This window comes from Lepidochelys olivacea (assembly GCF_965140295.1).
Source record: "Lepidochelys olivacea isolate rLepOli2 genome assembly, chromosome: 4".
In the NCBI taxonomy this organism is placed as follows: domain Eukaryota; kingdom Metazoa; phylum Chordata; order Testudines; family Cheloniidae; genus Lepidochelys; species Lepidochelys olivacea.
Genome location: NC_140414.1, coordinates 68,460,166 through 68,477,856, shown reverse-complemented (window position 1 = coordinate 68,477,856; position 17,691 = coordinate 68,460,166). Strand labels below are relative to the sequence as shown.

Below are 17,691 nucleotides of genomic sequence, written 5' to 3'. Positions count from 1 at the left end.
CAGAGTTAAACAACTTTAGGCTAGAAATAAGGTTTAATTTTTAAAGAGTAAAGTTAATTAACCTTTGGAACAATTTACCTAGTGATGTGGTGATTTTCCATCACTTTAAGTCTTTAAATCAAGATTGAATGTATTTCCAAAAGAAACACTCTAGCTCAACCAGATATTATGGTCTTGATGTAGAAATTACTGGGTGAAATTCTGTATTGTGTTCTACAGTAGTTCAGTCTAGATCAGTGGTTTCCAAACTGTTGTTCGGAAATCCCTTGGGGTTCATGAAATGTTCCAGGGGGTTCTCGGAAAAAAATTCTGTAATGGTGGAAGAAAAAAGTGCATCCGCACCAAACCAGAACCAAGGTCATTGTAGCTAATATAGCGGCGGTAACGTTCCCTCAGTTAGTTGATACTCAGTCATTCTCTGTGGAGTGCTGTTTTGCTCCAGTGAGACATGAGTGAATCTTCTCATTTACTAGTTTGTTTGTTAGCGTTCTCAGTGTGTTGGACAAGTGGCTGAAAACAGAAAGTGTAAAGACAATGTAAAGAGAAAACGAATGTTTGACATCAGCTAGTGTTTTGTCAAGTCCAAAGTGTGGAAAATCTAAGTCAGGTGATCATGATGGTCCTGGAAAGTTGCTTATGAAGAAAAGAAAATATGACGATTATTATAAAAAATATGTCTTTACATGCATTGGTGATCAAGAGTGTCTAAAACCACAGTGCATAATTTGTGGTGGTGATCTAGCAAACAGCAGCCTCAAACTTTCTCTACTTCAGTGCCACATAGAAACTAGGCATGCTGCACAACTCGACAAGCCTGTTGATACTTTCAAGCAAAAATTCGCCGAGTGGAAAAGTGACATTACTAGTTTTTTATCCAAACCAAGTACTGATAACAAAAATGCACTGGAAGCGTCATACCAAGTGAGCGACTGAGTAGCAAAAGCATCAGAATCCCATTCCATAGCAGAAACTTGATTGGTCCATGTATCAAAGACGTAGTTCATTGTATGCTTGGAGAAAAGTCTGCAAAAAGGATTGACATAGTACCTTTGTCCAATAATGAAGAATTAATGACATGTCAAGTAACGTAGAGACCACAATTGTACATAGAGTGAAAAATAGTCCATAGTATGCTATACAGTTGGATGAATCAACTGATGTTGCTAATCTGTCTATTTTGCTAGTGTTTGTACATTATGTGAATGACGGTATGGTTGAAGAAGACTTGTTGTTTTGCTGACCATTGAAAGAACATACAAATGCAGACGATATCTTCAATCTGACTAATGCATATTTTCAAGAAAAGGAAATAGATTGGTCTTGTTGCCTAGGCATTTGCACTGATGGGGCCACATCAATGACTGGGAAGTATACCAGATTTGTAGCTCGAACAAAAAAGGTTGCATCAAACACCTCTTGGACTCATTGCAGTATCCACAGACAAGCCCTCGCGGCAAAATGCGTGCCTGAGGAACTGAAGGAAGTGCTAGACAATGCAGTGAAAATGGTGAATTTTATAAAATCCCACCCAACAAATTCCAGAATATTTCACGTACTTTGTGAAGAAATGAGTAGTGTACATATTTTTCATTTGATCCATACCGTAGTTAGATGTCTCTCCTAGGGAAAATATTTTTTGCTGTTTTTAAAATTAAATAGGCTGCTGGTTTAGAACAATAAGATGAGTATAATTATGCTAGCACCTGGCTAAAACCCTTTCTTACTTTTGGTAAATATGTAGATTATTTTGTCTCTGTTTTTGGCAGTGTTGTATAGATCAGTTTGTAAAGCACTCTGATATCCTTTGGGATAAAATTAGCTATATAAATATACATTCATATGGTCTTGTCCAATACATTGAGGAGGAAATTACTTTTGACCCCAAAGATTTTATGCATAGAAGCAAGAGGATTGATAACCCTTGTACTTTCCCCCTGGCTAGTGCATCCATAGATGTTACACACAGAAGAGGACAAAGACTTAGGTGTATTAGTTGATTGCAGGGGATGGTTATGAGACTATGGCTGCAAAAAAAGCAAATGCAATTCTAGGATGCATCAGATGAATTATTTCCAGTAGCAGTATTTATGCCATTATACAAGACACTGGTAAGATCTGATCAGAACAGTTTGTGCAATTCGGTCATGCATATTCAAGAACGATGAAATCAAACTTTAACAGTTGAAGAGAAGAGTTACAAGGATGACCAGGGAAATGGAGAGTCTGTCTTTCTAGGAGACTAAAGATGCTTGGCTGGTTTAGCCTAGCAAAACAAAGCCTGAGAGGGGATATGATTGTTCTCTATAGATACATCAAGAGGGCAAACACCAGGAAGGGAAAAGAGCTCTTTAAGCTAAAGGACAATGTTGGCTCTAGAACACATGGATATAAACTGGTCATGAGTAAATTTAGGCTGGAAACTAGAAGTTTTCTAAACACAGGGGAGTGAGGTTCTGGAACAGCCTTTCAGTAAACATAGTGGGGGCAAGAAACCTAACTGTTTTAAGATGGATCTCATTAAGTTTAAGAAATGGATTATGTGACACGGTTTCCTGTTATAAAAGGGAACTGGACTTGCTGACTCACAAGGTCCCTTCCAGTCCTATGTTCTTATATTACTTGTATCCCTAGTTTTAATTTGGGCTATTTGCCTAAATATCCTAGAGCAATTTGTTCCATAGAGGAATTTTGTTGTATGTAGTAATTTTTAAAATTCCATTTTAAGTATATTATCTAACTATACAGAGTATCCAGCTATGCTTGTATTATGGGAAGATGTAAATAGAGGAGCCCAAACACATGTTCCGAAACATTATTTTCTATACCTATCCCATGTTACTCTCTTCTCCAGACTAAATAGGTTGTCTTTCTTTAATTTCTATTCATGCATTATCCCCTCACTATAATTTTCTGACTCAAAATTGTTAACCAGCTCTCAACAGCCATATTCTCTTTGTGGCTAAAATGTAGTTAGTGTTTTTCAAAAATTGTGTGTGGTTTGGATAATGCTTTCTTTTTTAATTCTTATATATGATCGATAATCATCATAAATGAAATGTTTAGATATTCAGAAACCTCTTTGAACTGCAACCGTTATAATAATATATTGTGGAAGGATTTTTTTTTAAAAAGCTTAGGACTATATCTTTATCTTTTATGCTGAACACCTAATACCTAACATAACCAGCCATGTCTGAAAGTGTAGCTATTGTACATCATACACAGAATTTATATATTCAGGTTAAATTCCACAGAGCCTAGAGATAAACTATTCCCACATATATTATTCTTTGCTTCTTTGACAGGGGATGTATGTCCACTTTTAATAACACAGGTTCACAGCCTGCTAATATCTGTGGAACCACAGCTACTACTTGATGTTTTATTCCATATGCATTTGGCCAGAAGACTGTAGTCCATACTTCTGGATGTTGACCATGGTCTAATTATCCACACCTTTGTCATGCTGAAATCAGGTTATGGCAGTGTGCGCTATCTCATATGGCTACCCCCCTAGAGACAATTCAGAAACTTTAGCTAGCACAGAATGTGGCTGCCCATTAACTTTGTGGAGTCCTTCTCTCTGGGAACACATATCACATTAGCTCTTTGACCTGTAATAATCTCAAATCCATTTCCAGTGTGATTCAAGATACTATTTTTGACCAATAAAATTCTTTATAGTTTGAGAGCTCCTTACCTCCTCCTCACCTTTTCTCTTCTGATACCTCAGCAAGAGAGATCAAGTCAATTAGTCAAACTAAGAGTCCCATAGTTTAAATGGAAGGGATCACTTGGAGTGAGGACTCTTGACTAGAATGTTTTCACCTGCCCCCCTTGATTTGATACAGTTCACGTCTGCTGACTTTATGGGCACACTGCAAATGTCTGTCTGTTCCCATAAGCTTTTGAGGACATGTTAGCTTATAAGTGAGAGTTCCCTTAATTTTGATTGGCTGATTGGGCAAAGACCAATTAGTGACTTACTTTTAGTAAAGTTTTGTAAATATATTTATTGTACATGCACCCAAAAATTGTGAGTGTATTTTTAAGAAATCAAAATAATTAATTAACTTATAGTTGTATATGACACTTTAGGACCTCTACAGTGTGCTGCTGGATGATGAGATAATATAGCTATGGCGTTTAATTCCGTATTTGCATTATTAGCTTTGTAAACAATTTGTTTCTGTTAGTACTGTTATTTGGAGGGTGAAACTTATTCATGTGTTCACTGATTCAGAATTCGTATATGCTGTTTCCAAAAGCTCCTTTGATGAATCTGTCATTAAGAATTAATTAAAGGAAAAGAGTTGGAAGTGCCATAGAACTCTTGTGACTAAAAAGAGCTGTTTTTCATCAGTAAGGAAAAAAAGGTATTACTAAACAGATTGGCCTTCCAATTATAGTATTGTAAAACTCTTTAATATTTTACATATTTATGTGGTGAGCATATTTTCAAGCTGTTAAATCGTTCCCATCATGCTGATTACAGGATTATTGGTTGAAAAAAACTAAGGTTGATGGTGTACCAGTTTTATTACAAAAACCTCCTCCTATAAATATTTGAGTTTAATAAAATCTGGGTGAATTTCTGACCCCATTGAAGTCAATGGGAGTTTTGCTATCCACTGCACTGGGGCCAGGATTTCACCCCTGATATTATACCAATAGCAACACATCAATTGAGAACATTTCTTATTTAATACCCATTCAAACAAGTTAGAATAATTGGAACTTATTCTGGTATTGCCACAAGTACTGTACCTCATCTGACATCTATCAAAAGAAATCCCTAAACTTGGCTAAAGTGAAATACGTATCTAATGGAAAAAATGTTGAGACGTTGCAGATCAAGATGACTTTCCAAAAGAATTTGGTCTGAAATCAAATCTTATAAAGAGTTTACTTTTATTGCAAAAATTCTTAACATACATGTTATGAAAACTTCTTGCTTAATTGCCCTCCTCTCCTTTGAGGAGTATCCAGAGTGCTAAACTGTGGCCTGGCAGAACATACACGGGTTATAAACATTGTGCTTGTTTTGTTTCTTTATACAGCTTAGAATCAAAGGAAAGTTATCAGTGTATCTAGTAATGATTATGACCCACATCTCCAGCGCAGGATATATCCACGTAGTAGACTAGAAACTTCACCGGGCTCTGCTGCTGGGGTTTTTCCCTTGATCATTCTCTTGGGAAGGTGATTTTCCTTTCCCTCTCTGTGTCCAGATGCCAAAACCCATGGATCTTTTAGATCTCTGTGCATCACAGAGTGGATACCAGACGTCCTGTAGCTCTACACTCACTCCTATCTCTCCCTAGTCCCTTCTAGGTCCCTGAGAGTGTGGCTCCTTAAGGAGCCAGGCTGCCGAGTGCTTCCCCCCAGCTGCCACATCCCCCAGAACCTCTCTCGAGCAATTCTACAGCATGGAGAGACTGTGTGCAAAAGTTATTCCTGACTCCAGGTGGGATTTTCAAAAACACTTAAGTGCTCAAGTTCCATTGACTTTCATTGGGACTTGTGCACCTAACTTGTGCCCTCTGTTATTAACTTGATGTGGATTTCCCATAGAATTGATGATGACAAGCTGCCTGCTGGAGGTGTAGATTCCAGTCCCACAGAAGGGATTCTGTAGACTCCAGAAGGAACATGCCACAGAGATAGCATTCCCTCTGCCTGCACCTTGCAGCATGGGATCCCCAAGTATTTCATCCTCTCACCCCAGGGAGACATTATTTCAGTCTGTATTTCAAACCTCCAATGGTCAGTTTGTGAAACCATTAATGATTTTAAATGTTAATATTCCCTTCTCAGTTTCCTACCAAAGACCAAGGCTCTAAACCAGAGTTCTACTTCACCTCAGCCCTGGTTCTTATAAGGGACTGCTAGATAGATCCCAGTGTATTGGGGACTACTGAAATAAGAGGGTTGTTTACCTGTAAATGATATTTCTGAATCAGAAATATCCCAGTTTGTAGTCACCTTCTCTGATATCTTAGTAATGCCATTGTTAGGAATTTAGTTAATTTTTAGTGGTTCTGTTACTCTTAGTACATTTTTAAGTGACCATTGCCTTATTTTGTTTCATTTAGCAATAGGAATTCTCACTAACTAATTATTATGGCTCCTTAATGTTCTTATCACTTTCTACTGCTATGGATGCTTCAGCATTCAGGATCACTGCTAGTTCACGATTTCCTTTGCATTTGGGCTGCTTTACACTCTACTGTTAGATAAAGCAGCTCTACATCTGGTGTACCCAACCATTGGAGGATCACCCCAACGTAGTGGGATCCTTGTGTGCTGTTTAGTTATTCCTGTGCCATCCCATTGCTCCTCCTATGGCTGGGAGTACGGGGGCATGGCCAGAGCTTTCCTGAGCTCTGGCAATCATCAGTTGCAGCAACAATCCTTTGAAGTCATTGGTATGGTGTAATTTAGAGCAGCTTTTGGTCTGCTGTGTTTAGGCTTGACGACTGGCTCAGTCGACATTGGCACCAGGATCAGGGGAGTGAAAAAATGGCTTACAGCCACTGTTTCAACATCCCCTCCTGAGTTGCACTTGTACTCCTTGGCTGTGATTGACAATGTTGTGCCTTCAATATACATGCTTTTGGCACAGTTCACTCCTGGCAATCTCGTCTAGTCTCCTACTAAATCCCATTTGCCCCACTCAGGCATTTCTGAGCTGCTCAGCCAGTCTGCTCCTTTTCCACCCTTATTCCTGAAACACATGGCCAGAGATGAGAGCCCAGAACCATCAGGCTCTTATACTTTGCAATGCTTAAGACATGAGCACGCCTCCGATTGGTATACTCTGCTCCTTGTTCTGGCCATATGTTTTTAAGCAGAGCAGGAAGTTCTTCCTGGATTGACTGAGAGAGAGGAGCCAGTTGGCAGTAAGCAGGTGTAATGCTCCCACCCAGCTACAATAAAAGAGTAAGATGAGGAACAGGGGAAGAGCCAGAGGAGGTAAAGAAGAAATGGGGGATAAATAAATAACCCAAATCTCCTTCCAGTCCTGTGTAAACTCTATCCAACTCTCTGGAAGTTTCCCCTCAATCTACTTACTGGAACTTTACAGCTGACAGGCTTGGTTTATCTGAGAAGCAGATACTGCATTTACAGGTACCTCATTTATTTTTATTTTATTTTATTGTTCTAGCTCCATTGACAAATAGACTGTCTTTCTTTACCAAGCATTTTTACTCATCACATATGTACTGTAATGTAAGGTTTCTTGTGAGTGCTGAGCTTTTGGCATTCTTTTAGTCTCGGGAAAAATTCTTTAATCATTTGTTTTGGAAAACTATAAATTGATAAAGCATTTTCAGTCTGTCAAAAAGGTCAAATTTCAGGGTTTTATTTGTGAACCTCATTAAGGACTTGGTTAATAAGTTCAGGAGAAATATCATTATCCCGAGGTTAAGCAATGTGTGGAACTGGAATAGGCTACTAAAGGGAGCAATAGAGGTTATAACCATAAATACATTCACATGATCACTCAAAGAAAAAAAAACCTGAAAACATCTGGATGGACCTAGAGGCATTACATGGATAGGCAACTTTCTAAGTGTCCTAATCTAAGTGGTTTTTTTTTTCTGTATATTTAATGTAAACAGGACATGTTATGTTCTCTAAATACATGCAGATTACACTGTTGCATAACCTTTAAGTTTTATAGGTTGTAGCTATGTGTATATATATATTAGTATTTATAACCTTTTCATCAATTTAATTTAATTAAGATTTTTAATTAGGAAGTGAGTTTACCATATTCTTGTGGTTGTCAGATTTTTAGATACATTTCTCAGGGTGAAAATAATTGGAGGGTCATCTGTAGATTTTGCATATGCAATTCTATAAAAGGGTATAGGTAACACAAAACCCAGAAAGCAAGCATGCATCAGACTCATAGCTGTCTAACTCAGAAAATTCATGCACCATACGAGATATCTAAGGTAACTATCTAATGTAATGTACCTCTAATGACATTTTGCTTGGTCAGTACTTGGATGGGAGATGTCAAAGGAAAACCCACAGATTTCAAAAAGCATTTCAGATAATTCAGAAAGAAGCCAGTGAAGAGCACTCCAGAACAGTTTTAATTTAGACTAGCTGAAATTTGCATACTCATGTAAAGTTCATTCCTATCCAGAATTTGTGTTGGGACATAAAACTTACCCACTCCAGGAAGCAGGTCAGATTTGCTTTGTAGTAAATGTAACATGGGATGAGATAAGGTACATTCTCATGATTCCTGACACTGCTTTCAGTGACCTGCATTCCATGATGTGAAGAATCCCCAAGAAGTTTAATTTTGAAGTGCATCAGGTGGTCCCACAGTTATATACACTTCCACTTATTTGACCACCTGTACAAACAAGCACAAGATGTGTACAGTATATATAGTATCTGAATATGCAGTCATTCAGAAGGTATTTTGTCAGTTCAGATGATTATACATACAAAGAGGCTGGCTCAATAGCAGAGTTTGAGCTTAAAAAAGGCCAGGCTGCATTTGTGACAAATTCTTGAGTTTGCCCTCCCATTGCACAGAATTTTTTCTCCCCATCTGTGCCCCTGCACCTATGGATTTCAGTCTGAATGTTCAGGATTCTCATCTGTTATGTTCACATTCTTCTTAACTATTTCACCTCGCCAAAAAGTTTGTCATGTCATTCCCATATAAAAAATATTGAGTTTGATGAAGAAGTCATTTATTTGCTTTCAGTCATTTATTTGCTTTCAGTAACATGTGAGATGATAAAGCCTTTTGATTTCCGATGAGGTTAATTTAAACTTTGCCTGTTAATAATTTTCCAGTCTCTGTAGTTCCTCAGTCTCTGGCATTGAAGATACTTTGTTTCAACAGTTCAGCTTCAGATGACAATGGAATTGACCATATTGTACCCTGAATTGGGTGATGGGGACCAAAACCAGTCTAATATGGGCATGGAAGAGAGGATGCTTCCTTTGAGGCATAGGACTCCTTCCTCTGAGGAAAATCCTATTGTCCAGAGACTTGGTACAAGTATAGGGTTGCCAATTTTGGTTGGACATATTCCTGGAGGTTTCATCAAATGACATAATCTTTAATTAAAGATTAATCTTTGGTTCCTGGAGACTCCAGGACAATCCTGGAGGGTTGGCAACCCTAGACAAGTAGAAGTGATATCTGGGCAACTAAGAGTGTCTCGTTTCCAGCCCTGCTTGCCATTCAAAGACAACAGGGGAGGCATGGGGGTAACAGTATTGTTAAGCTTCCAGTCGAAGCGGGGAGGGTAGGAATACACCAAATAGAGTCAAGCTACTTAATGAGTAGGGAAAGAGAAAAGTTTGCTCAGTCCTTTCTTCTTTTCTTCACTCCCACCCAGCGTGTCAAGGACCCATTTTTCTGTTTTCCATTTCTTGTCTTTTGTCACCCCCCTTTAGTTAGTTTGTGGCCAGTTTGACTTTGAAGGTGTTAGTCTGGTATAAAATCAGGCATCATGCCTAACTCCCCAAAAGGTATTTATCCAGATGTCTTCTCTCACAGGTTTCTCATGTCTTAAGAAATGTTTACTGTATGTCTTAGTCATTATCTGTTTTTAACAATTGTATAGGGGTAAATCTATTACCTTTTTTCTCTAGATCTTACTTTTGAAAATAGATTCACATTACAGTAGATCAAAAGGAGGAAATAAATTAGATAAAAAATCCATTGTTTCTCTTTTCAGAATTTTGAAGAGTTGTGTAGTTGGTCAAAATAATTTTTTTAAAAAAGAAAATTTTAATGAAAATTTCAAATAAAAACCTTGGCAAAGGACAGCTGTGGCTTGCAACCCTCCTCCCTCCAGGTGAATGGTGTTGGAAGTAATCCTTTTGGCATGCTAAATTACTTCATTTCTGTTATTTCCTATTCCTGACCAGAAGTGTTTGCCTAAACAGGCATTGTTTGTTTGGTTTTTAAATTTTAAGAGACAGAACTCACATTTATAAGAAATATATCTTATACCTACAATAGAATTAATGATACGTCCTCTGTTAATCCACAGTTGTTTTTATTCTGTCACACTCTATACAATGAACGAATGAGAGATTCCTTTACATTTTAGCTTGGTATTATTTTCCAGGCAGTGCTGAACATATACAGAAGGATGCTATTCCTGTCCCCAGGATGTCTAAAAGTCTCTTTTACGTAATCCAAATGAGAGTATTTGAAATTCATAAAGGGTTAAAGATTAATACTTAAATAATTGTCAATGTTAAAAGTAAGGAATGGTTAGCTTTACTCTCAGCTTGTTTTATCTACAGGAAGTGTACCTTGTGGGTAGTGCAGTGCAGAATTTTCTAGATCAATGTTAACAATCTCTTAAATGAATCTGCCCTCACAGTGGCACTCCCAAAGTCCAAGCTCCTCCCTCTCATTCTTTCCTCCTACCCTGCTCTCCCTGTCCCCACATCTCTATTTGATTTACTTAATTTTTACCTTATTGGGGAATCATGGCACTTACTTTAAAATAAGTATTGATTATAGTTAGGCTTGGCAGAATTCAATTTTTTCTTTTATTTTTATAATTTTGATGGATATTAATCTTTAGTTTAAACATTTTTAATTTTCTTTATCAATTTACATTTTTGTAGTTGTGCAAAATTATGCGGGAAAGGAGAATAAACATCACAGTGTCAAAATATTCAAAGTAAATACCCTTAAACCAAACTTTAATAAGTTCTCAAGTAGAATTTTTCTTACTTTGTCTATCTATAAATTTACATTATTATTGGTGGAAATATTTTTTTCAGTTTGTGTGTATACAATGAAATCAATATCTATTGATATTTACCAATAAAATCTAATCCTTCTGAACTGAAATAGTGGTGAATAGGATGAGTACTTGCTGTAATTTTAACAGGTGTCAAGACTGTTTAAAGAGAGAAGGTGGGTGAGGTAATATCTTCTATTGGACCAATTTCTGTTGGTGAAACAGACAAACTTTTAGGCTTACCTAGAGCTCTTCTTCAGGTCTGCTCTTTTGAAACCTAGAGACTTATCGTACTTTGAAAGAGACAGGATTGTGCTTGTCCAATTTGTGATTTGAGCTTTAGTTTACAGAGACAATGGCTGATCCGGTTCCTGGTATTATGATTATTTATTTCCCTTTTACCTATTCAGTTAAGGGGTCAGTACAGTGTAGTGCTTTAAGAATGTTTGGAATCCTATTCTTTTCTGTGGTGGACATTCTACCTTGATAAATGTTTAAATTAGATGATTAGTATCTGGTGTCACATTGAAGGAAACTGCTGCGAGCCTATTTCTCAGAATGGAACATCCTGTAACTAACAGCAAGTTTGTGATTTTATTGCCCAATAACCAGTGAAAATGACATCACTACATATTCACAGACCCCTTAGGCTTAGTTATCTCAGTTTTTCTCTACACAGAATTCTTTGATCTAACTTTCTTTTACCACTGATCTACAGCTATGTCCATCCCATTCTGAAACCACCAATGTGTTTTCCATTTTTCTTACATTTTTACACCCACACACACAGAAACAAACATATTGTCAACCACCTTGTCTGTTATTTCCCTCTCACTAAAACAGTAGGAGGCCTCAGCTGCTTCAGTCCCCGCTGTTCCTTAAACTGATTGTTAGAAGACGTTCATTGAAACTTTCTGCCCACATGGTCCAAAGCTGCTCTTATTTTTTTTTAATTGAAAAGCAGATGGAGCATAATAGAGAATTAATGTAAATATTTTGGAAGTTATGCTGATGGAACCATGAACTCAACTAAATTGGATCACTCCCTTTTAAATGCTGATTTTGATTGATTTATCCCTAAAATAACGAGGATATGATATGTCCTCCCCGTGAAGTGACTTTAATACTTTTGGCTCAAATCCAGTGTGAAAGGTGCTAAGTATTCTTAGCAATATTCCTGTGACATTGTTCTTCACACCCAATTTGTTCAAAAGAGGTTTCAGAAATGAATCCGCATGAACAGCCAATTAGTCTTGCTAGAAGAGACTATTTTTTCAGGTTTTTTCTGGTTGGCATGCATTTGTGTACAGTGAATGAGAAGGAATAGTACACCATCTCTAAAGACAAATAGCAAGCTTTATTCTCCAGTGACAGCAATTGCCTTTGTAGTTACATAAAATATTATTCTTGAAAGAGAAGAAATTCTACTATGCAAGAGCAAATATTTAAAATGAAACAAGCAATGCACAAGAGAAGTTGATGTGTTCATAGAACAAGGCTGTATGCTAAAGCAAATATATTTTTACATTGTAAACAGATTATGAGTTCAAGGAAATGGAGGCTCTGAAACTTCCATTGACTAAATTACCCCATAATTTTTTTTTTTGCCCATTTCTGGTGAATTGGCTGTAATCTTTTGATGAGCCAATAGTTTTCACTCCTAACTTGCAGCATTCTTTAGAGGATAATCTTGAGTATAGAAAAGAAGGGAGGCACAAAACCCCACAGTTTTCTCAGGATATTCACGTGTGCTGTAAAACTTAGTATTAATGGCAGTTTTGTGCACATTTTAAAGGAAAATGAACCTCTAAATATGGTCTCAAAAAGTGTGGTGCTTGATGTAGTGACATGAATGCCACAGTAGCGAGGTTGAGACATAGGCAAAATAGTAGGCCATTACATACTTTGAAAATAGCACTCTCATATAATAATCTCTAATAATGTCATCTTTATTACTGTTGGCTCCAGTGTTTAGTGTGGAAATCTCAGTTTATACCTTATTGAAGAAATGCTCTGTGATTCAGCCAACAAAAAAAACTCACAAAGAGTCTAAATTAGGACATTCCTCATTGCATTTTGTTTCTTTTTTATTATTATAGGTTGTGCTATTTTAGTTGTACACAAGATTGACAGTCATCTGTAAATTGTGTGTGGATGTTCAGTAAAACCACAGTTTTCTTTATCAGTTTTATGCGAGTAGCAATTCAACTTGAAAGAGAATTTACTATTCTTGTACCACAAATAAAAGGCTTTAGTCCTTCAGACTTTAAATTATATTTAATTACAGATTAATTCCTCTGAAATTGTAATGCTATTACTGTACTCTTCCCTCTGAAATACATTCATTCTAGCTGTCAAAATTTAGCTGTGGATCTAAAAGAAGGATTACAATTGCATTGTAGTTTTCTTCACTATAAACCAATGGGTAAACATTTTTGAAATGTTCAACATAATTGAAAATATGTATTAGCATTTTTAAATAAAAATAAAAATAAAATATAATAGGATAAAATAGTAAATTGTAAGAGACTATGCCTCTGGAAACAAAATTAATAAATAATTTTCATGAACCAGTATGGCACAGTATAAAACTACAAGAAAAATTTAGTTACTATAATGATCACTATGTACATATGTGCACCATTCCCCTCTACTGGATGGGATATCATACTTGCTTATGTGTGTGATTTTTGTCATCCTCTAGTCCAGAAGTGGGCAAACATCCAGCCTGCGGGACCGTCCTGCCTGGCCCTTGAGCTCCCAGCCGGGGAGGCTGGCCCCTGGCCCCTCCCCCCTGTCCCCTCTCCCTCACAGCTATGCCACCATGTTGGATAGGGGGTGGGGTCCCGCGGGGGGGGGCTGTTAGGGGTGGGAGGTCCCGGGAGGGGGTGGTCAGGGGACAAGGAGCAGGGGAGTTTGGATGGGTCAGGGGTTCTGAGGGGGCAGTCAGGGGGTGGGAAGTGGGAGGGGGCAAATAGGAGGCAGGGGCAGGCTGTTTGTGGAGGCACAACCTTCCCTATCTGGCCCGCCATACAGTTTTGCAACTCCAGTGTGGCCCTCAGGCCAAAAAGTTTGCCCACCTCTGCTCTAGTCAGTGGCTAGTTCACAGAGGATGGAAATCCTATTACTATAACTAATGAAATTTCTTCTTTATCTGAGGTGTTGGGAACTCTATTTTTGGGGCTACAGGGCTTCTATCTCATAAAATTAAAAATATTTGTATCTCATAAAAATCTATCCAGTTTTGTCAGCATCTCTTTGCAGTTACTAACTTGTTACAAACTAATGTCTAACTACTGAATGTGAATTTATGTGAATTTCGGACCCTTAGAAATAAGATTTGACTAAATATTGTAATAATGTGTGTGTGTGTACATCACCGCTGTCCAGTGAAAAAATGTTTTTTCTTCCTGTGATTCCTTATAGTAGTTAGTTCCCAACTTGAAGTAGGTAATCTTTGCAGTAGGGTTTGGTTGTTGTGTGCTTTAAAGGGCAAAGATAGTTGGTGGTTTATTCATTTCATGGTTCAAATGCTGTCTTATGGTAAGGCAAGCATTTCAGTTTCCAGTGTTTTATGATAGGCTGACACCTGTTAAGATTTTGAGGCAATGACCCCCTACGAGGAGGGTTCGCCATCATGTAAGGGTAATATGCTGCTCTAAATTCATCCATAAATGTCTTGCTTCACACATTTAGTAACCTTCTAAAACTATGACCCAGAGTCTTCCCTGTGTTTGGACAGCCCTAAAGCCAGCTTAGTCAGCCACAAGAAGAAACCACCAATTTAGGGATAACCTCTGTTGGGGTGGAGTCAGTATAACTGCTCCAACATCATCCTTTTTCCTGTGGCAGGCATAACCAGGGCTTTCCTAAACTTCAGTGACCCTTGGTTGTTGTAATGACCTATATGGGCCATTGGCAACCTGAACAGTTTAAATAGTCCTTGTGGCTGCTTTAATTTTTGCCAGGGGACTGTCCTGGCACGCAGCTTGCCTGGGATCGGGGAGCACCTGCTGCAGATGTCCCTCTCCTGAGTTTCACTGTGCTCTCCTCAGCCATACCTGAGGATCTAGATCTGAAAATTTTACTTAGAAGCCAAAAAGGTAAATATGTATTTTCTTCTGCAGTCTGCTATGTTGTTTTTATATAAATCTTCCTAGATCGAGCAATCCTTGCCCACCCTTTCCCGCCCCCCCAAAAAAAACCTAAAACAAAATAAAAGCCTTTGATTGTGCAGGAAACAAACTGTTGCAAAAAAATAATAAAGACTTAACTATATCTGGTTTTGTGTATGTCTCTCTGCTATAGGAGTACAAGATCCACAGCATGAGAAGATTATTACTGTGTCTACTAATGGAAGTATTCACAGTCCCAAGTTCCCACACGCTTACCCACGCAACACTGTACTGGTATGGAGATTAGTAGCAGTAGAGGAGAATGTGTGGATACAGCTTACTTTTGATGAAAGATTTGGGCTTGAGGACCCAGAAGATGACATATGCAAGTAAGTTACCTAGCTGATATACAACTTGAAGAGGGGATGGTGACAGCTGTGTTGGCACTGATCAAGTTTGCCAAAACACAGCACTTACACAGTAATAAAATGTACCTTAGTAATATGTTGTCTTCAGACTGATGTTAGAAAATTATCTACGCTTACAGTAAAAAGCTTCCCCCCTTCATTTAACATATAAGCCATAGAATTATGCTGGCATTAAAATGTTTAAACTCTTACCCTCTCAAAAGCAAACAGGCAGGTTTGAAAATCCAGAACAACATCCCTAACCTCAACCAAAAAATATATATAGTCATATTTGGGGGAATACAGCTTCTGTTTAGAGGTGCAGAGCAACACTACACAGTTCAGTGCAGGAAGTAAAGAAGAAAGTATCTCCAGTTGGTTCTTCAGAGGAAATTTGCATAGGCTTATGATCTCAGATGGAATTCTGGTCAAGGCATTAGAATGTAACACCCCTATTCTGATAAAAGTACTATACAATCTTATAATGTTCACAAATGGTCAGGTTCTCATTTCTATATGAAAAAGATAAAGTGCCCCTTGACATAAACTCATAGATTTTAAGGTCAGAAGGGACCATCATGATCATCTAGTCTGACCTCCTGCATATTGCAGGCCACAGAACCTCATCCATCCACTCTGGCTGAGTTACTGAAGTCCTCAAATCATGGTTTAAAGATATCACATAATAGAGAATTCACCGTTTATGCTGGTTTAAACCTGCAAGTGTCCCATGCTGCAGAGGAAGGCAAAAAAACCCCACAGTCTCTGCCAATCTGACCTGGGGGAAAATCTTTTCCTGACCCCAAATATGACAATCAGTTAGACCCTGAGCATGTGGGCAAGCCCACCAGGCAGATACCTGGGTAAAGAATTCTCTGTAGTAACTCAGAGCACTACCCATCTAGTGTCCTGTCTCTAGCCATTGGGGAGTTTTGCTACTGGCAGTCGCTGATGGGCCACATGCCATTGTAGGCAGTCCCATCATATCATTCCCTCCGTAACTTTAATAAGCTGTCTTGAGGCCAGTTAGGTTTTTGCCCCCACTACTTCCCTTGGAAGGCTGTTCCAGAACTTCATTCTTCTGATGGTTAGAAACATTTGCCTAATTTCAAGTCTAAACTTGTTGATGGCTAGTTTATATCCATTTGTATTTATGTCCACATTGGTGCTTAATTTAAATAACTCCTCTGCCTCCCTGGTATTTATCCCTGATGTATTTACAGAGAGCAATCATATCTCCCCTCAGCCTTCTTTTGGTTAGGCTAAACAAGCCAAGCCATGGCACTGGTTTCATAATCATTCAGTGTAGAGTTTCATCTACTGGATCACCAACACAGCTTTCTACTGGAACTGAGTATGTTTAGCAGCCTGATGCTGGTGAAGGTTTGTCCATAGAGAGACTTAATACACAGCAAGCTGGGTAGTAAATCTACAGTGTGCTAACCTGCCACACACTCAGTCACCATGTGGACCCTTGTACCACACACTAAAAGTTCTATAATACACTTTGGCTGTAGGTTCATCCAAGTGGGACTGTGGACATTTTAGTGTGTAGTAGCAGGGTTCACAGTCGGTTTCTGTGAAGCAGGCTAGTGCACTGTAGATTTACACCCCAGCTTGCTGTGTGCTTAATCTCCAGGTAGATGAAACTCTTAATTCATAAGATAGACAAGATCACAGTGCAGTGGGATATGGTGGCAAAACGGGAAAAAAAAGGCATATATGGATAATGATACTTCAACTGGGTTAGTTCACCTGAGCAAAATATTGAATATGTCATTGCATTTATGTGTTCATAGACAAATATTTACCAAATAGCTCCTTCTTACTGTGAGCTGTTTACCCTGTGTATTCACTTAATTTGATGCTTTCTTTTAATCTCTCTTGATTTTGTGACTTGTTTTATGTTTTCTTTACCAGTATTTTGTTACAAAATTTTAATTCTAAATGAGGATATTTTTGCACTCATCTTTATTTTGTTCTGTTTGCCTTTTTTCCTCCTTTCCATAACTAATATACAAATATACACCTTTCTTACTTCTGAAGGGAGTAATTCTTTCCTCTTATAGCAGCCTTATCAGACATACTACCTACTGTGCAGCATATGTTTGCTGAAATGCGTGCACTCCCTTTGCACAATATTTTATATGTACATATTTCCAAGTGAAAACTTAGCTTGCTTTTTCTTTTCTTTGCATATGGCAGAGTGAAGTGACAAGTGAAAGAAAATCCAAGTAAGGTGCTTCATTTGTCCACTTGCAAAGAAAAAGTAAGACTAGTTGAAATGTTCTTTTAATTATTTAACTTGACAGCTATTGAGCGATATTTCTCTGGGAGTACACTTATTCTGAGTAAACAGTTATTGAATGCAAATAGATATTAGTGGTGAAATTTAAAAAATCCCAAAGCAAAAGGTGCACT

The 17,691-nt window shown here is 38.0% G+C and overlaps 1 protein-coding gene across 1 annotated transcript in view; it reads left to right on the top strand.

The window, feature by feature from the left end:
- The window catches only part of PDGFC (platelet derived growth factor C), a 249,953-nt gene that overhangs the window by 124,891 nt on the left and 107,371 nt on the right, over positions 1-17,691 (top strand). The window contains exon 2 of the mRNA XM_084627428.1: positions 15,057-15,252. Coding sequence (XP_084483554.1) covers positions 15,057-15,252 — 196 coding nt within the window. The remainder of the gene's footprint in view (positions 1-15,056; positions 15,253-17,691) is intronic.